This window comes from Perognathus longimembris, chromosome 3 (genome assembly GCF_023159225.1).
Source record: "Perognathus longimembris pacificus isolate PPM17 chromosome 3, ASM2315922v1, whole genome shotgun sequence".
In the NCBI taxonomy this organism is placed as follows: Eukaryota; Metazoa; Chordata; class Mammalia; order Rodentia; family Heteromyidae; genus Perognathus; species Perognathus longimembris.
Window position 1 is genome coordinate 62,206,086 of NC_063163.1, and position 24,857 is coordinate 62,230,942.

At 44.0% G+C, this 24,857-nt stretch overlaps 1 protein-coding gene across 2 annotated transcripts in view; it reads right to left on the reverse strand.

Moving 5' to 3' along the window:
* The window catches only part of Fgf9 (fibroblast growth factor 9), a 46,211-nt gene extending 42,305 nt beyond the window's left edge, over positions 1-3,906 (reverse strand). For both annotated transcript variants that reach the window (XR_007210366.1, XM_048341652.1), the window contains exon 1: positions 2,655-3,906. Coding sequence is in view for 1 of the 2 variants with exons in the window: in XM_048341652.1 (XP_048197609.1) it covers positions 2,655-2,931 (277 nt within the window). In the remaining variant the exon portion in view is untranslated. The remainder of the gene's footprint in view (positions 1-2,654) is intronic.
* Positions 3,907-24,857: the final 20,951 nt, after the last annotated feature.

A 24,857-nucleotide genomic window follows, 5' to 3' on the forward strand; every position in this document is an offset into this window, starting at 1 on the left:
CAGTTAACAATAGCACGCCGCCCCCCTCCGCTGCCTCAGCTCACTTTGTCACCCACCCCAGGCCCACCCCTTCTCCAGTGACTCCGGCCTGGCCCGGCCAGCAGGTGGGGTGCCTCGATCTCACCTCCCAAGCGCTTCAGAGCCCAGCTACTCTCCGAGCCCCGAGAGCGCTCCACGGAGAGAGGGAGGGAGACCCCAGAAGAAGACGCGGAGCTCAAGAGTCTGATCACTAGCCTGTCCGCCGTCCCCTTGGCCACCGCCACCACCAGCCCACCAACTCTCCTGCTTGCAGCGCGTGCCTCCAGCCGTTCCCACACCGCAAACCACCGCGCATAAGCCCTGGGGCGCGGCCGTCAGTCCGCCCAGCTCGTCCGGCACTGGCACACAAAGAGAAAACGAAAGGACGAAAGTCGGGCAAACAGAAAGAAATAAGAACGATCGGGGTCCCTACATGCGACTAGAAGTATGTCCGCCTCCCCCGCCACCCCCGTTGCCCGCCGCCGTCTCCTCCCGCCCCCATCCCCTCCCTCCGCACACACAAGCGGTCTCCTGCTGCCACTTGAAGGGCGCACGGGAGCTGGGCGGAAAGAGAGAGCAAAACCAAGGGCGCTTAGGACCGCGCGGAGCCGGGCGGACGGCCGTGGAGAGAGCGCCACGGGGCCGGGCCGGCGGAGTCGGCACCTGCCGGCCGCCAGCGAGCGCGGGAGGCTGAGGCTGCGGCTGCCAGGCGCACCTAGGCCCGCCGCCCACGCCGCTCGCCCGGGGCCCGCAGCCTGCTGCCCGCTGCCCGGCGGGTGGCCACTGCGGCCGGTGACACACGAGCGCTCCCATCCCTGAGCCGCCCACTGCCTGTTGTTCTAGTGTCAAATGCGAGGCTCGATGGCAGCCCTTAAAGCGGCTAGCTAAGGAAAGCACTTGGAGCAAAGTTGAAGTCTTCCTCTGCGACAACCAGAAGCTACGATTCACTTCTGAGGTGGTGGGAGGGACGTTGTAAGTCAGCTAGAAGGAGCTACAACTTTTGGGGTGTTTTTTTTTCTTTTAAGCATAAGGAGGCAACCGGAGAACATTTACTAGAGATGTATGCTCTGGGCTTTGGGCTTAGCCACCCAGCTGTGACTCAAAGGAGAGGAAGCTATCAAACGCCGGGCCTCCGAGAGGTATCTGGAACAGTTCTCATCCCAGATCTGAACCCTTCTCACCTGACATCACCCACGGCCTCACACAAAGCGAAACCTGTAGTTTAGATGCTATCCAACATCTAGCATGAAGGTATAAGGAAGAAAAATCACCACCAGACTTTTGTTTTCTTACGACCTAATTTGCATTGTCAGCTGGGTTCAGAAGTTAACTCCTAACAGTATAGTTGCCCAAAAGTGACTCTGATTTTTTTTTAAGGAAGGGGGGAGAGAGAGGAAGAGGACACCCACCCCCATCCCCTTGCAACCTCCACCAAGATTGTGTTAATTGACTTCAGTGCTGTGGACTAAAGGTGCCCCCGCAGGCACGTGTGTGCAAAGCATGGAAGTGGGCAGAGTCACCTCCCTGAGTCTGCAGCCCTCAGTGCTGAGTCACAAATACCCTCCTTGGAAAATGAAATCCTCCGAATGCCCTTTAAAGAAAATTAGCTTGCAGCTTTTGCACCCGCGCACACACACATGCACACACGCACACCAGAGAGCCACCCAGGAAAACCCACTCCAGGATGCACACTCTGGAAATTTTGTTTAAAGCAAAGGTTATGTTCTGGTGGCTGGAAGAATAACACTCCGGTAAGCTTGCTGTCTCTTCCCAAGCCTCGCCCCCCCCCCCCCCAGCTCCTCAGCCCCACTGCTCTCCAAGTCTAAAATACGACTTCAAGTCTTCCCTCCCAACAGATCAATCAGCAATCTTCACCGACTGGGCTAACAGACCCGCGTGGAGGGGGTGGGGAAATAAACAATACGCTTAATTTACAATTCAACCCGAATCCTAATTAGAGGAAAGGAGAAAGCAGAGAAGAAGGAGAAGAAGAAGAAGAAGAAGAAGAAGAAGAAGAAGAAGAAGAAGAAGAAGAAGAAGAAGAAGAAGAAGAAGAAGAAGAAGAAGAAGAAGAAGAAGAAGAGAAGGAGAAGGAGAAGGAGAAGGAGAAGAAGAAAAAGAAGAAGAAGGAGGAGGAGGAGGAGAAGGAGAAGGAGAAGGAGAAGGAGAAGGAGGAGGAGGAGGAAAAAATAAAACAAACCTTAATTTGGACACAAGCTACCTACCGCCTGCAGGACACTGAATGCATTTTTTAAGTTCTTACTAGTTAATGATTAAAGCTTTAAACTCGTGGAATCAGTCCATTCAAAAGAAACTTACTATACCCGATCTTCCCAGTTATCTGATGTAAAAGATCACTGTTATATGAATAAATCATGCCCCTCTCCCTTTAAAAAAAAAAAAAAAGGCCTTTCAGCAAAGACATTTCACCCCTGCCAGCAGCCACAGCAGCAGATCTGCAATTCCAGAGGCTTCTTTTTTTCTGGAGCTGGCAAGATGAGAGCGAGAGAGCCCTTCCCGCATCCCTCCCCGCCCCCCCACCCACCCAGCCCCTCCGCCCAGCCACCACCTCCTGGATAGTTACTATCCGTGCATGTCATCTCACGGACACTAAAGGGTTAACAAGTTCTACCTACCGAATCGACTGTGGTCTTTCCTGGTTCCCTGGATAGTACCGTTGGGGAAGATTTCTAAGTGAAATCCAGTCCTGCAGTAGAGCTGCCTCCGCCTGAGAATCCCCTTTAAATGATCCAAGTCCGTGACTGCGGGTCCCCTGGGTAGCCCTCCAGCTTCAGGCTGACCCAGGTGGTCACTTAACAAAACCGGGCTGTCCACCGGCAACACGGGCACATTCCCAAACGGTACCGCATCCTGCACACCGAAATAGTTCCCAACTTCACCTAAGGGAGCCATCAGAGGACCCAGCTTTCGGAGCACAAGAATAAACAATAACGATGGTGTCAACCCCAGGAGATAGTAGGCGAGGTATATCCAACTCCCTTCCTTTACTGCAGTTGCAGAGTGAGGGGAGGAGGGGGTGGGGGGGAGAGGTTCTTCTCTTCAATCCATTAAATGCATAAATAAAAGTAATCGGCTGTTTCACTGGCACCGGTTCAAGGTCAAACCACTGATAGTCTAAGAAACCACGGCTTCATACTCTCACACTGACATAGTGATAATCGTATCTGTGTATCTCTATAGACAGAGCCCCGGTTCTCAGCAAGCAGCAAGGTCTTCATCCCATCCGACCGGAATAAGGGGGGGAAATCCGTAGTGTCTCCATTGGCTTTGAGAGCAGAATGACCATAGCAACTTTAAAAAGAAGGGGGGGAAAAATGCTCAGGCGTTATTATAAGAGATTTTTTTTAAGATGCTCAGGCTACGTCAGAATTTACGGATCCTGACTCCAAGGAAGGCATGCGCTGTTTTTACTCTCTCTAACCGACTCTGCAGACATCAGCATGAATCCTTCACCCCGAGAGGAAAAAAATTAATAATCATAATTAATCAGAATCATCATCTCACGTTGGTGGCGGCGAGAAATCTCCCCTCCTTGTCTCCCCCACCCTTTCCAAAAAAATAATTGATGATGATGATAATAATAATAATTAATAATAAAACAAAAAGAAGAGGGGGAGGAAAAAAAAAAAACTTTAGGCGTCCAAAGCTAGTATCCAGAATTCTCCAGAGGCTCTGCGGAGATCCATTGGCTCGGGAAGCAGGCGGTGAGCGGCGAGCGAAGAAAGCCGCGTCCCGGAGCTCGCGTGCCGCCCTGGCAGCCGCGAACAGGTGTTGCCGCGCCGGCTGGCGGAGCGGTGTAGCCGGGCGGAGCGCTCCTCGTGCGCAGCCCCCGCCGGCGCGCAGAGTGGCGCAGGCAGCGGCATTGGGCTGGGTTTAAGGTAGCGCCGAGTGGGGGGGTGGGGGGGGACGCCCGAGCTTCCCCCCTGGTCCTAGCGCCCGCCGTGCTGCCCGCTTCGGCTCTGCGGCAGGGCTGGGGCGCACGCAGCGCGGCGGCAGAGCGCGGGACTTCTTGGGAAAGACCAGCCAAAGGCAAGCTCTGCTTTCTGGAAAGAAGAGCGAAAGGAACCAAGCACCGTCACCCCATCGCCAGGGCAGAAAGGCGGGGGGGAGGGGGCGGGGGAGGGCGTGAGGAGGTGAGGGGGGGGGGTCTTGAGATTCCCTAGTTCTCTTGCAGAACAGAAGAAAATAATAATAAGATCAGGACCTTAAAAAACAATCTAGCTCGCTCCACGCACGCATGCATGCACGCGTGTCGGATCAGAGTGAAACTGGAAAAGTAGTTTTCACGTGGACTCTGTAACCTGGCATTGCATTATTTAAAATAGGATTTGGGGAGTTGAAGGGAAGGGAAGGAGGGGTTGGGAGATTGGGTCTTGCAGCTTGGGTTACTGCAGGTAAGTCATTCTCAGTTTCTCTCCCTCTCTCTCTCTCTCTCTCTCTCTCTCTCTCTCTCTCTCTCTCTCTCACACACACACACACACACACACACACACACACACACGCCGTTGTGGACACTGTTTCGGTTTTGTTAGGAACGCTCTGCTGGGCAGCTTTGGATGGAATGGGTCTACGTTTAGATCCCACCGCCGCCCGGATCCCCGCGCCCTGGTGCAAGTTGGCGGGTAGCGGGGGGAGGGGGTACACCAAATGTGCTTGTGTCCGGGAGTTCGACCCCCGCCGAACTCGCTCGCGCGTCTTGGGAGAGTCGTGATGGAAAGAATGCTCTGGTAGACCGACCCCCTCCCGACCCCTCCCCAAGCTCCGCCAAGCTGGCTTTGGCCTCGAGAAGTCCAGAGCGAATTCCGGTGTCTTCTCGCCACCGATCCGTCGCTCACCGAGGAACCCCGAGAGGCGAGGGGCTTTGCTGGGCGCCGCTTTCGGCTCCGTCCTGGCGGGAGGCACGTGGAAGCCTGGCGCCCCGGCCCCAGCGCTTGGGCTTTTGCTGCCAGCCAGCGGCCTTCGCAGCCAGCAGGAGACAGGGACAAAGAAACTCGCCGCCCCGGGGTTGCGGGGGCCCGGCCCTGAGATGGCGTTCTCGGCGCCCAGGGTCGCCCGCCCGCGCCGAGGTCCCCAAGCGGCTGCAGGCACGAAACGGAGCGCCTCCCAACACACACACACAAGCCCTGCAAGCCCGCCGCGGGGCCCGATCTCTTTCCCCTGGCTCCTCTTTGTTTAAATTGCCTTCGAAATGGCCCGACTCTCAGGTCATGATGGTGAAAGTTGCCGAGACTTGAGCGTAGCTCCCAGACCCGAGTACGAATGAGCTCCAAAGTCCAAAGCAGAGATTGGACCTCTTGTGATAGGGCTTTGGGGAAAGGGGTACTAAATGAAAGCCGTTTGGGGGAGGGGGGAAAGTCGGATCTGCCTTGCCCGGAAAGACTGGAGGTGACGCTTTGGGGCTGGCCCTGGGACCTTTAGAAAGGCAGCAATGAAATTGCAGATTTGGGGGGGGGGGGCGGCGGGGGCGGTGCTGGCGACCTTCCCCTGCCTCCTAGCACCCCCCCCCCCCAGCATGAAAGCCAGGCCCCCGCAGCGCGGAGAAGGAGGAGGGAGAAACCAGGTGATGCTCCCCTCCTTCCACTCCCACCCCCACCCCACCCCCTTTGCCGCAGTCTGGGGTCATTGGGCGTCCAGGCACTGGCTCAGCGCGCCTGGCATGCCTAGAGTTTCCAAAGCCGAGAGCCCTGCCCCGTGGTATTTACAGCAGTTGCATCCGCAGTGGTGCAGGGCAAGCAGGGCTGGGTGGCAGATACAAGAAGCTGGGAAGGAAGTTCTACTTCTTATAAACCACTGGAGTTGCAGCATTAATCACCCAGGCAAGCCAGCCGCGCTGGGCTAAGCAAGGGGGCGTTCCTCGACCACTTGGCTACAGGGTGCCGGACTGGATACTTTCAAAAATAAATAAATAAAGTCCTGTTGGAAAATAGGCACAAAAAGAAAAGGGGAGCGAGAGGGGGGGAGAGAGAGGGAGGAGGATGGGAGGGAGGGGAAGAGAGAGAGAGAGAGAGAGAGAGAGAGAGAGAGAGAGAGGCACGTGGACATTTCCACTGAGGACAGACAGGACTGGAAACATTTCCACCAGCTGTCTCCAACCACATTCTTTCGCTCTGAATTTAGCCCATCATCCAATAAGCAAAGCCCATTTCCGCTCTGATTCCTGCAGCATCCTGGCTGTTACTTTAAAAAGGGATGCAGCAATTGAGAGAGAAGGATGGAGCTGATGGAGCACTTTTCCAGGTAGAAGCAGCAGACTCCTCCTGCAGGGTATTTCTCCTTCACTGCAGTTGGTTTAACCCATATTTCATCAGCCTCCCTAACTCCAAGTGAAAGTAACTCCCCTGTAAAACTGTCCTTTTGGCCTTACCCATCAGATTTCTCAGCTAATATCTCATGAATTTCTCTGTGTAGTAATAGAAGCAATGTCCTTCCTTTCTCCCCTATCTAAATCACAGTTCTTCAGCCCTCACTTCACCCCTCTAGCTGACATCCTCAGGATTCCCTCTCCACACTGCTACAATCATGATTATGAATCCCCTATTTTTTTTTGTTATTGCTGTTGTTGATGATGGTAACCATTTGTGCTGGTCCTGGAACTTGAACTCTGGGCCTGGGCACTGCCCCTGAGCTTTTTTGACTCAAGGTTAATGCTCTACCTCTTGAACCAAACCTCCACTCCTGGTGCACACAGGCACATGTGTGTGTGTGTGTGTGTGTGTGTGTGTTAATTAGAGATAAGAATCTCAAGGACTTTCTTGCCTGGGCTGGCTTTGAACCATGATCCTCAAATCTCAGTCTCCTGAGTAGCTGGTCTTACAGGCATTAGCCACCTGCACCCAACTCTTACGGGAATGTTTTACAAGCATTCTTCAATTAGTACCTGGATGTGAAGCTTCAGTAAGATGGTGGCCTTGCTTTCTAGAGATGAGATATAATTGGCTAATGGCACCTGTCTTGGAAGACTGGCATTAGAATGAAAGAATGCACATGAGACAAGTAGCAGACAAGAAACACTCAAAACACAGTTGCTGACTCTATACTATTCCTCATACAGTCTCCCATGAATATTCTACTAGCAAATACTAGTATTGACTTTAATCCCAAAGCTTTCTTTACAAGCAAAATTCTCTTCTCCAACTGTTTTTTTCTTCCCTTTTTTTTACCTGTTTTTTGTTTCATTGCTTGTTTAGTTGTTATTGGTGGTGGTGGTGGTGGTGATGCTGTGTATGTGTGTGTGTGTGTCTGTGTGTATGTGTGTGCTAGTACTGAGGCTTGAACTCAGAGCCTGGGCACTGTCCCTTAGCTTTTCTGCCCAAAGCTGGTACTCTATCACTTGAGCCATAGTGAATTTTTGGTGGTTAATTTAAAATAAGAGTCTCATAGACTTTCCTGCCTGGACTGGCATCAAACCTTCATCTCCAGATCTCAGCAGATCACAGACACAAATCCCTGGTGCCCTTTCTGTGGTATTTACTGTCTTTTTCACTATCCATTTAGTACTTCTTCCTAGACAGGAATAAATGATAAGATAAATCAAAAGGTCAATGACAGGAAATGAGGAGAGGAATTGTAGATCTAGAATAGCTCTTGAACATTCCATCCAACCCTTCAACTACTCCCTGTGTGATTGAGTTCCCTCCTCATGGGCCTCAATGAGCTACTGTGAAGCTTCATTTACGTACATGTATATGAATGTGGCCTGTAAATTGTATTAATTGCTCTAACTAATGTATTAACAAATTATAATCATAAAAAGAAATGAGTTTTATTCAAATCAATTTCATTTCAACTGTAAGCAAACCTTTGTACAAAAAATGGTGTGAGTTTTTATGTAAAATTCATGGCTTTATATGAAAAGGAAAAAGTCAAACAGCTGGGCATGGTAGTACACTTCTGTAGTTCCAGCTCCTGGGAAGGTGGAAGTAGGAGATTACAATCTTTCACTAGGACCAAAGATGTACTCTAAAAACAAAATTAATACAAGCTCAGAGAGACAAACAGCATACGTTCCTCTCATATGCAGAAGCCAGACCTAAAACACCAAGACATAATAAGCTATTCACACACAGTGAGACCAAAGGAGGATACTCTTAGGAGAGGAATAGAAAGGCACGATGCCTATGTGCATCTGATCATACAAAACAATGTTTATTGAAAGGAACTCCAGGAAATGAAAGCAAGAGTTGTCTTCCTTTTTTACTGTTTTTCCTTTATTTTGTTCTGATATTCATTTATCTGTCTTTGGGAGTTTAAGGGGAGGCACAGAAATGAAGGGACAAAGGATGAACAAACGCAGCAATAGTACTCACTGAACTCTATGTTGAAAATGAACTATACAACTTGTGAGTAGGATGAGATGGAAAAACTGAGAGAGAGCAAGGGAAGGGTAACATTTTCCAAAAAGAAATATACTCTTTACCTGACTCATGAAACGAAAACCCCTTTGTCCATCACTTTTTTTTTTTTTTTTGGTCTGTCATGGGGTTGGAACCATGCGCCTGGGCACTGTCCCAGAGCTCTTCAGGTCAAGGCTAGTGCTCTGCCACTTGAACCACAGCTCCACTTCTGGTTTTCCAGTGGTTAATTGGAGATAAAAGTCTCACAGACTTTTTCTGCCCAGGTTTGCTTTGAACCACGATCCTCAGATCTCAGGCTCCTGAGTAACTAGGATTACATGTGTGAGCCACCGACACCCAGTAGGGGACACCTCATCTATAGAGGAATAATGGTAAGAATTACATTAGACTTCTTTTCAAAAACTATGCAGGCACCAGGCACCAGTGGCTCATGCTCACAATCCTAATACCTAGAAGGCTGAGAGCTGATGGATCATAATTCAAAGTTAGCCCAGGTTGGAAACTCCAAGAGAGTATGATCTCCAATTAACTACCAAAAAAACCCAAAATGGCTGTAAGCTGTGGAGCTGTAGCTTGAGCACAAAACTCCATAAGAATTTAATCTCCAACTAACTACCAAGAAAAGGCTGGAAGCTGTGGAGCTACCCTTGAATGCAACAGCTGAGGGACAGAACACAGGCCCTGAGTTCAAGCCCCACAACCAGCACACACACAAAAACTCATGTAGGCAAAAAGAGAGTGGAGGGGTTGGAGGTATGGCTCAGGTGACTGAACAGTAGCAAATGAGTAAAACCATCAGATACTGAGTTTGAGTCCTGGTTTCGGGGGTGGGGGGAGGGAGGAGAGAAAGAATGAAATATTTAGAAGGTTGAAAGAAAACTGTAAAACTACCAGTGACAGAATGGGATAGTAAGTACAAAGAAAAGGGAAGAAAGGCTCTTAAAATTAATGAAGATGCTCCACACCACACACAACAAAAGAAATATAAATTGCAAATATGCCAACATCTTGAATGCTGACCCTTAACTTTTATCCGCACAAGGCTGGTGCTCTACCACTTGAGCCATACCTCCAGTTCCTGCTTTTTAGTGGTTAATGGAGATAAGAGTCTTACAGACTTTCCTTCCCTGGCTGGCTTCGAACCATGATTTTTCAGGTCTCAGCCTCCTTGATTAGCTAGGAATATAGGTGTGGGCCATTATTTTAAATCTACATTTGACAAATATTAGAAAACTGTGTAAAACCAGGTGCCAGCTCATGACTATAATCCTAACTACCCAGGAGGATGCATCTGAGGATAGTGGTTCAAAGCCAGCCCAGGCAAGACGGTCCATGAGACTCTTATCCCCAATTAACTGCCCCCAAAAATCTGGAAGTGGAATAGTGACTCAAGTTGGAAGAGCACTAGCTTTGAGCAGAAAATCCCAGAGACTGTGCAGGTCCTAAGTTCAAGCCCCAGGACCAGCACACACACACACACACACACACACACACACACACACACACACACACACCACACTTGAACTGGTAAATCTCTGAAAATATGAAGCTATCAACTTATCAGATACTCAAAGCCACTCATTCCTTTGATAGTTTTCCCTGTTCATTGCACCTTCTTATGCAATGTGGCTGGCACATCCCTGGGACTTTGTTCTTCATTTTTAATGGTCTTTAATTGTAATTTTAATTGCAAATTACATTGCATTGCTGGGTTCAAAAGACCCTATCTCTTCAGACACTGGTGGCTCACACCTATAATCCTAGCTACTTGGGGAGCTGAGATCTGAAAATTAATGTTTGAAATCAGCCCAGAGAGAAAAGTTCTTGAGACTTTTATTTCCAATTAACCAACAAAGGGGCTGGGAATATGGCCTAGAGGTAAAGTGCTTGCCTCGTATACCTGAAGCCCTGGGTTCGATTCCTCAGCACCACATATATAGAAAAAAGCCGGAAGTGGTGCTGTGGCTCAAGAGAGTGCTAGCCTAGAGCAGAAAGAAGCCAGGGACAGTGCTCAGGCTCTGAGTCCACTCCCCAGGACTGGCAACAAAAACAAAACAAATAAACCAATTAACCAACAAAAAGCTGAAAGTGGAGCTAGGGCCCAAGGGGTTTAGTGCCTGCCTTGAACAGAAATTTCAAGTGAGATCACAAAGAAGCCAAAGAACTAGCATAATAAAATAGAATAAAATAAAAAGCCCCAACTCCCACTCTAACTTTATCTTCCCCAGCCAGTAAAGTTGCCAAACTTCCTGGTGTGACCTCCACTTCTTTATTTACCTCGTTATTTCTATTTCTCTCCACCCTCCTTTAGTCATTTTAGCTTAACCCATTTTAACTTTTCTTTTCCTGCCAAGGCCCTTTGCTGTCATGGAGCTTACATTCCTGCAGAGAAACAGACAACAAACAAGTAAACAACAAGATTCTAGCTAGGCACAGTGCCTCATGCCTGATGTCCTAGCCACTCTGGAGGCTGAGATATGAGGAACACAACTTGAAACCAGACAGACAGCAAAATGCATGAGATTCTTATATCCAGTTAACCTCCCAAAAGTCAGAAGTGGAGCTGTGGCTCAAGTGATTGTATGTGTGTTTTTACAAACAAATATTTTATATATAATATTTTATATTATATATGTGTATATATAGTATAGCAAAGTAGGAATAAATGACTTCAAGGGTTTCTAAAACAAAGAAATTATAAATGCCTCTAATGACATTTATGCTGATGTGACATCTAAATTCATGTTTATGACATATATGGATAAAGCTGTTCCTATAAATGGGAACAAAATGTATATATTTATGTTTAGTATATGATATTCATAGATTCAATTATCACACCGTACACTGTAAGCATGTACAACTATGTCTCAATGAAAAATGTTGAGAACTTTGTGTGTGTATGTGTGCGCATGTGTGCCAATTCTGGGGCTTGAACTCAGAGCCTGGGCACTGTCCCTTAGCTTTTTTGCTCAAGGCTAGTGCTTACTACCTAAGCCACAACTTTACTTCCAGTGTTGTTTCTGGTTAGCTGGAGGTAAGAGATTCAGACTTTCCTACCTGTACTGACTTCAAATCTCAATCCTCAGATCTCAGCCTCTTGAGTAGCTAGAATTACTGGCATGAAATATCAGCTTCAGGCTGCAGCCTGCTTTTTTTAAACCTCATCCCATCTAGAATCTCCTGGTTTTTCAGAATATATATTTTCGTACCCTTTGACCAAGGCTCCTCATTTTCCATGTACTGTAATTTAACAGTTTTCCTCTATGGGTTGATGTCAGGATTACCAGAAGGCTTTCCTCTTCTAGACAATACCATGCTAAACACCCTTTAAAACTATACACAGTTGGCCACCAGTGGCTCACACCTGTAATCCTAGTTAATCAGGAGGCTGCAATCGGAGGATCTGAGGATGGAGGTTTAAACTAGCCCTGACATCAAATTTGTGAGATTCTTACCTATAATCAACCATCAAAAAGCTAGAAGTGAAAAAAAAAAAAAAAAAAGCTAGAAGTGCAGCTGGGGCTCAAGTAGCAGAGCACCAGCCTTGAGCCAAAAAGCTAAGGGACAGCTCCAAAGCCTTCAGTTCAATCCCTAGTACCAGCACCTAATTAATTAATTAATTAATTTAAAAAACTGAGCATAGTTTTTCCCTGAAGCTAGCACCTCTTCTTGTACAACGTTAAGTAGTAGAGCATGACAAAGGTCTGCCCGGGAGTTGAGTGCAGAGACCTGACCCCCACAATGGCAGCACTTTCAGCCTAGCACTCTTCTCAGCCAGGCTCTCCTTGCTTGCTATAATAGTTCAGAAGAAAAAATGTGGATCAAGCTCCTACCCAGAGCTCAGGCCAGTGCTGGTAGCCAGGAATGTACACAGCCTGGGCTACAGTACCATGCCTCAAGGAGCTCATCATCATGCTATGTATAGAGTACCAAGCTGGTAACAGAAGAAGAAGCAGCAGGCAAAGGCACAGGTAGTAGACTGGCCTTACTTGCTAAGCCCTAATAGGAACTTATGCTTAACCCTTTACTAATTCGCTCCCCGCTAAACTAACTCAACTAGTATCTTTGCTCTTGACTAACTGAAATCACTCAGACAACATTTCAAACATTCCTCCTTTGGGAAATGCATTGTCCATATTGGGAAGGAGGAACAAAAAGCTCAATAAGTTACAGATATTAGTCAGGCACTGATGGCTTGCACCTGTAATCCTAGCAACTCAGGAGACTCAGATCTGAGGATTGTGGTTCAACGAGCCAGCCTGGAAAGAAAAGTCTGTGAGACTCATATCTCCAATTAACCACACACCTCCCCCGAGGAAAGCCAGAAATGGAGCTGTGGCTCAAATGGTAGAGCACCAGCCTTGAGGAAAAAAAAACTTAAGGACAGTGCCTAGCCTGGAGTTCAAGACCCAGGATCAGCACCAAAATAATATATATGTATATTACACACATATACACTAAATGTATATATAAAACACATTAAGACATGATGGTGCAGCTTTGTGATGAGTGTTCCATTCCTTGTTACCTAGGATAAGAGTAATTTTCTAAGTCAGCCCACAACAGGCTTACAATTTACACACAAAATGAATTTGTTCTCTTGATACAACATAAACCATGTATGGTTTACTAATATTCTATATTTGTCTAAGACAATGATTCATTCTTCCTTTGTGTTAAGTAAGTTTGCAGCTGTTCAAGTTTTCAAGATAAATAAAGCTACAGATTCTTTAGAACCTATGATATTTCATTGTATGTGTTGATTTGACTGGGTGATGAAGTGCCAGATATTTTGGTCAGATATTATTTCTGGGTGTGTTTTCAAGGATGATTCTGGGCAAGTTTAACATTTTCATTGGTGCACTGAGTAAAGTAGAGGACCTTCCCTAATGATAGTCGCCTCATCCAACCTGGAGAAGGCCTAGATAGTATAATAAGTTGGGAAAGAACTCTCCCTGCCTGCCTGCATTGAGTTGGTCTTTGGTCTTCTTGCTGAAAATTCAATGCAATCAGTTCTGCTGGCTCTCAGGCCCTAGGGCTCCAGTTGGAACTATAGCAACAGCTCTCTTTGGTCTTCAGCTTGTCACCTGCAAATCTTGGGACTTCCTCGACCTCCTTACTCACATACACTTATTTATTACAGTAAACACACATATATGTGAGTGAGTTTGTATGTATTTACATATGGGTTGAACATCCCTAACTTAAATGTCTGAAATTCAAAATGCTTTGAACTCTGAAAAACACGTTGAGCACCACCATGATATACCAAGCAAAAAATTCCACATCACAAAACTTGTTTCTCGTGCATAAAATTATTTAGAATATTTTCAGGCTATTTGGGAAAGGTATACGCAAAACAAAAAGGAGTTTTATGTTTACACTTGTGTCCCACCCCCGAGATATCTCGTGTATATACAAAGATTCAAAACTCCCAAACACTTCCGGTCCTAAGAATTTCAGGTAGGAAATGCTCCACCTGTGTTTCCATTTCTCTAGAGAAGACACACCTTGCCAATTTCAAGGAAGGCTATGTGCAATTTGTCTCCCTGTTTTACCTTCTACTGATGTTAGAATGTAGCTATCTTGGCTATTGCACCATATTTTGTTAATTTAGTTTTCCTTCCTACATTTGGCTTTGTTTGTTTTGCACTGTCCTCAAATGAAGATGGTCCCCAAAACAGTAAGTCTGAACATCTCCATGAAGGCTTCCTAAGCAAAATGACACCAATTTCCTCATCTTATCTTCCTCCCCTTTCAACTCTATACTGTCATTTCAATTTTCTAGAATGTTATGTTCAGTAGGCTATATTCCCCATAGATCTTTATCCTAATCACTGGTACATCCAAGTCTCGTGTGTGTGTGTGTGTGTCTGTCTGTCTGTCTGTCTGTCTGTCTGTCTGTGTGCACATCTGAGTATGTGCACACAAATATGCGCACAAACATGAATATGTTCAGTATGGCTGGAACTCAGGGCCTTATGCTCAGCTTTTTCGCTCAAGACTGGTGCTCTACTGCTTCAGCCACAACTCCATCTCCAGCTTATTGGTAGTTAATTGGAAATGAGAGTGTCACAAACTTTTCTTCCCTAAGCTAGCTTTGAACCTTGATCTTCAGATCTCAGCTTCCTGAGTAGTTAGGGTTACAGGCATAGACCACTAGCACCCAGTCTCAAGAAGAAGGGAAGCAGGCATAAACTGACATGTTGGATTGAAACCCCATTGTACAGCTACTTAAAGATAACTCTAAAGATTTAAAATGTTTTGAATGTGAGCTGGTTCATATTAAGTGTTCAAAAAGATTTGTTGACTGAATGACCAAATGGCCCTACCTTACTCCCTCAATGTTCCAAATCTAACAAATGTACCTATCAAAGTTATAGGGCAAAAAATTAATCACTGCACTGTATAATCATGTGCTTAAACACAAGGAGAGAAGCTTTCAAGTCCTATAAAATACTTTGTGAGGCTATTTTGTAACTTTTTCTCCATAAGTAAAGGCATTTTATATTAATAAGCTTTGATGATATAGCATTAACTGAACCAAGTTTCATTTGTGGTTTCTAAGAAGCAGTGCAGTGCCTTCATGCCAAGTCCTAGCTCTGCCATTATCGAGGAGTAAGCATACTATTTGGATGTTACAGGTCAATGAATCTAGAGTCTTGGATCAGAAACCAATTATTGAACTCAAGTCTAATGGTCACATTTTTATTTTCCTTTGTGAGTGATTATCTTTCCATTCAACTTGACTTAAAAAAAAACTACTGTGATTTCTAGAATGTCTTTGGCTTGGTAAAGCTGGGGTAGATTAATTCTCAGATAGGATAAAAGTTACCACTCTTTCACTTTTGCTTTATTCTAGATAGGCTTGCTGCTGTTGGGGCGGGGGGAGGAGGAAAGGGAGAGAAAGAGATTGGAAGGGGGTATTAAGAAATATATATTGAAAGATAGAGATTAGGAAAGAGAGAATGAGAGAAGAGAGAAGAGAGAGAGAGAGGGAGAGAGAAACGAAAGGGAGGAATCTGAACAACTGTGAAGGTTCCATTAGATCTTGGCAGAGGCCCAAAGAGACCACCAAGCTTGCTCATAAATGTACAATGTCTAATAAAAATGCGATGATTATTACTATTACACATTTATTGAGCAGCAAAAATGTACTAAATTAAAAAACTGTAAGCACTCTGTTTTTCATAGATCCTGATGGGTATGTAGAAACTGCTGGCTGTTTGTCTCTCTAACTGGCATGTTGTTTCTCTGGCCTCACCTCACCCCATCACCTCACATGGATCACTAAATCACTCTATAATGGGTCACCCATCACTAGAAAACAGACCAAGCTCTCTTCTACTGGTTGAGTCAAGATGGGATAAGAATAGTTACCAAGTCTTTTGATTTATTTTTCTATTTCTCCAAAAGAAAGAAATTGGCTGTGAAGCATCGGTGGCTTACACCTGTACTCCTAGCTACTCAGGAGGCTGAGATCTGAATATCATAGTTTGAAGCCAGCCCAGGCAGAAAAGTCCATGAGAGTCTTATCTTCAATCAACTAGACAGAAAAAGGCAGAAATGATTCTGTGGCTCAGGTGGTAGAATGCTAAGCCTTCAGCACAAAAAGGCTCAGGGACAGCACCCAGATCCTGAGTTCAAGCCCAAGGACTGGCAAAAAAAAAAAAGAAAAAAGAAAAAAATTGATTGCAGTTTCAAAGTAAAGAATTGAAGGGTACTAGTGGCTCATGCCTATGATCCTAGCTACGCAGGAGGCTGATATCTGAGAATCATAGTTTAAGCCAGCCCAGACAGGAAAGTCATTGAGACTCCTATCTCCAATTAACCAACAAAAAGCTGGAAATGGAACTGTGGCTTAAATGTTAGAGCACCAGCCTTGAGAAAAAACAAAAATTAAAAGACAATGCCCAGGCCCTGAGTTCAAACTTCAGTATAAACACACACACACACACACACACACACACAGAGAGAGAGAGAGAGAGAGAGAGAGAGAGAATAAGGAATTGTCGCTCTATCCCAAAAGCACACACAAAGGTGACTTCAGCTTCTTGCATCTCCTATGATTTAAAGCCACTCCCAGTAGCCAATATCCTCTTAAGCAAAACTCCCATTCTATTTAGAAAGTTAACAGCAACAAAAACTAGTTCTGTGGAGAATTTTCAAACTCCCCCCCACACACACACACAACTATTATTTTACAAGCACTTTACTAACTCTCAGGCAAAGGGTCTTAAAAATATAGCAAATGTTTAATGAGCAGGAAACCACAACTCATATTTCAAACCAGAAATGGGTGTTTGGTGAACTGCTGGCTATCTCCAAATTCTGCAATGAGAAGAATAAAAGAACCCAAAGAAAATCTTCCTTTCTCAACCAACAAGCCAAAGGCTGCTCTTTACCCCCGCACCTCCTCATATTTAAAGCTGCACAGTAAAATGACTCAAGGCATGGGGAGGATTCAACTTGACTATGGGCAGTGCAGGATCCAACTTGATTGGGCTTTATTACTCTGGCATACCTAAAGCCAGCTGCTGGTAGACGTAGCCTCCTTTTTCACACCTACAATTATTTTCATGCACAAATAATATATGTTAAATTGGTCATTTGTGTGCTGAATTCAGCCCTGGCTCCTCATTTTAACTGAATGAGGGATCATTTTCCTGTGACATTATATTTTACAGCAATTTTTGTGTCTGCATGCTCTGGCCAAGCCACTTAACCCTAAAAATGACAGCCAGAGCTCTTTAAAACTTGGGACAAGAGGGCTAGGAGTGTTATGTAAATATTCCTTCAAATATGTAGAGGCATAGTTCAGAGATGATTATTTTACTGACAGATCTTGTTCATAGGTACTAATGAAGAAGATACTTTTACAGATAATCCAAACACCATAGAGCTCAGGTATAAAAGGGTGCTATTAGCAGAAATACAGCTCCTGAGTATCCTCAAATCCTAAAGTAAAAAACTATAACTGTTTGGATGTAATAGAACTGTCAAAACTACATGAATTTTTTTAAAAGCTCTGACATAGGGATGGGGAGGGGTGTAACCTAGTTGCCTGAGACACACAAGGCCCTGGATCAGTGAAAAGGCAAAACAAGGTAGGTACAGTGGCTCACACCTATAATCCTAGCTACCCAAGAAGCTGAGATGTGAGGATCCAGGCTCAAGGCCAGTGGGGCAGAAGAGTCTGTGATGCTCAAGTGATAGGACATCTGTGTGAGTAAAAAAGTTAAAGGACAATGCCCAGGCCCTGAGTTTAAGCCCCAGTATGCACCTCAAAATAATAATAATTAATTAACTAATTAATTAAAAATCCTAAGACTACTAAGTGTGTTTGATCTGTCCCCATCCTTTATCTGCACTTTTTCTAAGATGATGAATCAAGAGTAATAATACATAGTCTATGGCCATACCACCCTGAACGTGCCCAATGTCGTCTGATCTGAGAAGAGTAATCATACATATACAAATTCAAAACAGTTAAAACAAATCCAAATTATTCTTTTTTTTTTCCAAACAAAACTAGACAGACTTGAGTCAATCATTTATGCTCAAGGGGAAGAAAAGTTGTAGTAAAAAAAAAAAGATTATCTTATCTTTGAATTCATACATTGTCTTAAACTTTGTTTCCCTATATAGTATATTATACATTTATATGCTATATAATATATTTAAAATATATATATATATATATATATATACTAGGGCTGGAGATGTGGCTCAGTGGTAGAGCACTTGCCTAGAATACAAGACATCCTGGGTTCAATTCCCAGCACTAGAGGAATTGAATTTGCACACATATTCTATGTGTGAGTATATGTGTGTGTGAAAGCACACATGAGCCCAGTTCTGGGGCTTAAACTTCTTTGTTTGCAATTTGTTTGCTTGTTCAGTTGAAGGCTGGTGCTCTACCACTTGAGTAGCACCACCACTTTGGCTTTTTGTTGGTTAATTAAAGATAAGCACTTCTTGGATTCTTTTCCTGAGTTGGCTTCAGGATACAATCCCCAGATCTCAGCCTCCTGAGTTGCTAAGATGAAAGGGGAGAACAACTGGCACCTAGCTTTGTTTTTAACTTTTATTTGATTTTTGGTACCAGTGGTCCTGGGGCTTAAACTCAGGGCCTGGGTGATATCCTTGAGCTTTTTCCCTGAGCTTTTTTAACTCAGAAAGCTAAACTAGTGCTCTACCACTTGAATGACACCTACACTTCCTTTTTTCTTTTTTTGTAGTTTATTTAGAATAAAAGTCTCATGGATTTTCCTGCTGGGCTGGCTTCAAACCACAATCTTCAGATCTCAGGCTACTAAGTGGCTAGAATTAGGTGTGAGCCACTGGGGCCCAGCTGTTTTTAACTTTTCACTAGCACTTAATAATTGCACGTGTTAATGAAATACAATGTGAGCTTTAAATCCATGTATTCAAGCACTTAATAATTGCACATGTTAATGAAATACAATGTGACCTTTCAATCCATGCATTCAACGTGTAATGATCAGATTAGAGAAATGGGCCTACCCATCCCTATGTCAGTATTCATGTTTATTTGTTTGCTATTGCTTATGCTTTTTGCAATGCTGCAGATGAAATCCAGGGCCTCAGCATTCTGGGCAAGAGCTCTACTATTGAATCACATTTCCCCAACTCCAAGAATTTTTTTCAGGGGGAGGGGGATGAAGTCACAGGCAAGGGTCCCAGCCCTGAGGCTTGAGCTCAAGGCCTGGGCACTATCCTTTAGCTTTTTTTGCTCATGGTTAGCATTCTACTACTTGAGCCACAACTCCACTTCCAACTTTTTGATAGTTAATTGGAGATAAAAGTCTCATGGACTTTCCTGCCCAGGCTGGCTTTAAACCACAATCCTAAGGTTTCAACCTTCTGCAGTATAGCAAGGATCACAGGTGTGAGCCACCAGTGCCCAGCTTCCAAGAATTCTTTTGAAAATGGCATTGCCTAGCTCTTACTTACCATGGCATTGAATGCACCCTGGGAACCCTCTTCTGTCTTTTGTCCTTCCCCTTCTGTGCAGACAGATGAAGTGAGAGGCAACGCAGGACAAGGTGCTGCTCTGGGCTTTCGAATCCATGTTTGTCCAATGGATTTCCCCTCTGTGAGAGAAGGGCTGCCTTTGTGAGGCCAGGCAGACTACAGCAAGTTCGTGCAGCCTTCTGCATCTCTTGGCTTTCTTGGGAAGGGAAATGGCCCTTGGAGCCAGCCAACCATGCTGGAGGGTTGCTCATGAATGGACATTGTGCTGGCCTGGCGGTGCTCAATAAGATTAGTATTTAGCTGATGCACACGGATCTTACTGAAAAGGCCATTCTGTAATTGTTGCCATCAGTGCCAGTGCAACGACATTAGGCGGTGGCCTGAAATTCCCTGGAGGGGCCGGGTTCACTCACGTGGAAGAGTAGGAACTGAGAGTTAGTGGGGAAAGCAGCTCATTAGGGCTCTGACCCTCTCAACACCAATTACTCCCCCTCCCCACCAGATAACTGCCAAGCGTGGGGCACACTAGATGCTTCCAGGGTTCTGCCACTATCCCTCCTTCATGACCTCTGTTGATTACAGCTTCAGAAATAAATAAACCTGACCTTCAAATCATCTCACACCAGGCTCCACACAAACAGCCCTGGGAGCCCACAGAAGGTGGAGGGGGGTTTCTATTGCTCATCATTTTTAGAGAAAATTCTGAAACCGAATAGAGTGGCGTAAAAAGTTTGCCTATTTGTGTGTGTGCGTATGTGTGTGTGTTTTGTTTTGTTTTTAACCAACTCTTCTTTTTCCTCTAGTGAGGAAAGAGACGTGTTGGCAGCAAGGGAAGATGAAATCATCTGCTTCAGAAATGCTGGGCTGGGATGTAGCCCTTTGGCCAAGTGCTTGTCTAGCAAGTGCAGAGTCCTGAGTTCAATCCTAAATACCAAAATAGAAGAGACTAAAAATAGAAAACAAACAAACAAGAAATGGTAATATATCCAAATTTTTTAGATGGAATTGAAATTGTAACCCAAAAGTTCTTCTCCCTGCCCCTCTCCTCACAACTCAATTTCATGTGGGAACAAAAATGTTAGAGGGGTGGGAAAGCAAGGGAAAAGGCTGAGAGGAAGAAAGGAAATCTCCCAGAATCTCCTCCCATGCAGGAAGCATCCATGAGATTTCTTATTTCCAATTACCACCAAAAACCAGAAGTGAAGATGTGGTTAGAGTACTATACTGCCAGCCTAGAGCACAAAAGCTCAGAGACAGCACTCAGACCCTGAGTTCAAGGCCTAGGACCAGCACGCGCGTGCGCACGCACACACACACACACACACACACACACTCTGCTCTAAAAACTTTTTGTCATGTGTTCTATTTTATTAAGTCTTGTATTATAGTATATGCAATATAATATGTATATATACATGCATTGCACGCATATGTGCATACTGTATGTATATTATATATCATGTACACATTACATGTATAGCACATATTTTGTGTGTATTGGGTATATGTCATATATAATATATAGTTCATGTATATATTGTGCATATAGTGTATATTTCATGTTCCTATTGCACATATAGTACAGATTTCACTTATGTATTGTATACATTGTACATACTTATGTACATATAGTAAATGTTAACAGATGTTCTTTACTTGTCATACTATTTCATGTATTATATGTATAGTACACATTTCCTATATATTGTATTTTATATGTGAATTGTAGACACAGTATGCATGTTGTGTCTACATTGTACATACAGCACATATTTTATGTACATATTTTATGGTTAGTACATATTTCATGTGTTTATTGTAACCCCCAGGCATTAGCAGAACCCTAGGCCTCAGCACCTGGCTTAAATACTTGTCCACTACTTAAAACTCCACTCCTGCTTCCTTGCTCTTTTTCTGCCTACTGGGTAACTTCATAGCACATTTAGAAACCATTCAGGTGTTTGGATTTCTTCATGCACTCTTGTGTGGCACATGTATCTCCCCCACATACACATGCACGCGTGCTCTCCCACCAGGCCTCCTCTGGGACACGCAGCCCCTGTCTTCCTCAGGCTGCCAGGTTACTCTTGTGCAAACTTGTTTCAGGAGATGTCTCCATAGAGCTGTAATAAGAAAATGTATCATTCAATTGTTTCACGGCTTTAAATGAATCAACCAGTTGTTTTCTGTGTTATGTAAATATTCTTTCAAATATGCAGAGGCATAGTTCTGAGATGATTATTTTACTGACAGATCTTGTTCATAGGTCCTAATGAAGAAGATATTTTTACAGATAATCCGAACACCATAGAGCTCAGGTATAAAAGGGTGCTATTAGCAGAAATACAGCTTCGGAGTATCCTCAAATCCCAATGTAAGAAGCTCTAACTATTTGGAATGTAATAGAACTGTCAAAACTATACGAAATTATTTTCAAAAGCTCTGTGAGTGGAAAAACATAGATCATTCTTCTGTTTAATTTGTAGCAGGTTGAAAATTGTTGCCTCCAGATAGAAAATATAAACAAGGGATATAGGCGCCCTCTTGTGGAGCGAGACCATCAGCAGGACTGTGTCCAAACTGGTTTACTTTCTTAAGGGACTTTCTTCTCCCTCCTGATGGTTATTCAAGTATTGGTTCTGTTGGGCACGTTTACTCTGAAATCAGAGAAGGTGCTTCCAAGTTTCAACTTGTTGGGTTAACTCAAATTACTATTTCCTTGTGAACTCCCTGAGGAGCTTATCCCAAGTATCTCTGCTGAGATCTTAGGCAAGTCCTAGGACCACTCTGGCTTGCAGAAACTCCTAATTCAATGGCTCTGTGCATAGGATCATAGAAAATAATGTTTCTCCAATGAACTCGAAGAAATGGAAACAAGAAGCTTTATGTTGTTTTGCTTCTTGTTTTTTTTCTTTCTCCTTTGTCACTGTTTTTTTTTTAATTTCTGTACATTTTGTCTTGCATGTAAGTTTATCTGTTTGGGGGAAGGGGGCACAGAAATGCTGGGACAAAGGGTGAACAAATGCAGCAGTGATACTCTCTATGTTGAAAATGAATTTTATGACGTGGGGGAGGAGGATTGGAGGGGAAAAAGCAGAAAATGAGGGAAGAGGTGATACTGTTCAAAAAGAAATGTACTCATTACCTGACTTATGTAACTGTAACCCCTCTGTACATCACCTTTATATTAACAGTTTAAAAAAAAACTTCCGGTTTGCATCCTGCTTCTCTTAAGACACACAGAAGCCATGGTAACCTTATGATTCACAAGTAGCATAGATGAACTTTATCTTCATTATATGAGTAAGAAAACCTGTGACAAATAAGTTTTGTAGCCATTATCCTCAAAGCAGGAAGAATGTTATTTTTTGCATGTAAGTACCTGTACTCAGGCTTGAACTCTGGGCTTGGGCACTGTCCCTTGGGATCCTTCCTTCTTTTCTTTCTTCCTTCCTTCCTTCCTTCCTTCCTTCCTTCTTTCCTTCCTTCTTTTCTTTCTTTCTTCTCAAGGCTGGTATTTTATTACTTGAGCCACAACTCCACTTCCAGCTTTTGGGTGGTTAATTGGAGATAAGAATCTCATGGACTTTCTTGCCCAGGCTGGATTTGAACTTCAATCCTCAGATCTCAAATTTCCTGAGTATCTAGGATTAACATGTGTGAACCTTCAGCACTCAGCCATATCACTGTTTTTTTATTCTCAATCAAAAGCAGTAGGCTTGTCTTCTTGCCCCTTTCCACTTAGAAACTATATACATATTGGGTAACACTGATCAAGATGTATGTTGTACTCATAAATTGAAACCCTTTTGTATAACTACTTAATGATAATAAATACAAGAAATAATCAATTAAAAGAATAACTTTCCAAATGAATGAATAGGTAAGGAAACAAAAAAATATTTAAAGTAGAAAAATGTAGTAAGAAGTTAACAAGGGAGTTGGGGATATAGCCTAGTGGCAAGAGTGCCTGCCTCGGATACACGAGGCCCTAGGTTCGATTCCCCAGCACCACATATACAGAAAATGGCCAGAAGCAGCGCTGTGGCTCAAGTGGCAGAGTGCTAGCCTTGAGCGGGAAGAAGCCAGGGACAGTGCTCAGGCCAGTGCTGAGTCCAAGGCCCAGGACTGGCCAAAAAAAAAAAAAAAAAAGTTAACAAGGGGAAGGGGGGAGGTGGGAGAAAAACGAAGGAGGAGGTAACAAGTTCAATAAGAAATGGACTCACTACCTTACATATGAAACTGTAACCCCTCTGTTACTTTGAAAATAAATAAATAAATGTTATTAAAACAAAAAGAAGTTAACAAGACTTTGGCCCTTAACAACCTTCTCATGTGTCACACAGTACAGACCCAATGCCAGGTGTATTTGGTGGTGCCCACTCACATTCAGTAGTTACTGTAACATTCTTGGGGGGAGGGGCATTTGCGTTCTTGCATGGGGTGGGGAGGGGCTTACTGGGACTTGAACTCAGGGTCTTAAACTCTTGCTTGGATTTTCGCTCAAAGCTCGTTCTCTATTTCTTGAGCCACATTTCTACTTCTGGCTCTTTGGTGATTAATTGGAGATAAGAGTTTCATAGACTTTTCTGCTTGGGCTGGCTTTGAACCAGTATCCTCAGATCTCAGCCTCCAGAGTAGTTAGGGTGGCAGGTGTGAGCCACCAGTGTCTGGCAAACTGTAACATCTTTAAGTGCCAAGAACTTTGTCCTTTGTTGGTCACTCTTATAGAACCTCATGCCAAACTTTATCATGGGAAAGAATATTTTAGAATCCTGAGATCAATCAATTATTCAAGAAAAAAATAGCTGCTAGAAAATTCAAATATTCATAGTAGTGAATAATCAGGGCTTTCTTGGCATTAGTATAAATATTAGAATAACAATATCTTTTCTTCTATTTTCATCTTTCTTTTTCCTAAGAGTATGATGTTTTTCTCCAAAGTATTTTCTTTATCTTGGCTAGAGAAAATAATCCTGGTTAATATAGAATGTGTCTTATAGGAAACAATAATTATGATGTAGTTTTACAATCTTAAACTTTATTGAGGGACAAATGAAATACACTCTGTCATCTTCAATATTCTTTTTAAAAGCATCACATTTGGAGATAGGCTTTCCTATTAATTATTAGCAATAATAATACTAATTATAATTATTAGCCCTTGGCAGCTGCTCAGACAAAGAAACTAGAGACTCAGTAAGCTTCACCAAGTTTAGTCTTTACATGCAACATATAATTTGAAAATCCTGAAAATAGATTTAAAACACTAGTAATTCTATATTTGTTTCCTTAATAGTGTTGTGACGTAAGAGATTTCTTTCCTATTGCACTTGTTTCTTGCAGCTGCATACACAGCAATTATTCAAACCTATGAAACTCACATTAGACAGACAGAGTCTAACAACCCTTACTAGAGTCTGAAGCAAAATATATCAATTAACACTGTAAGTCTTCTCATGA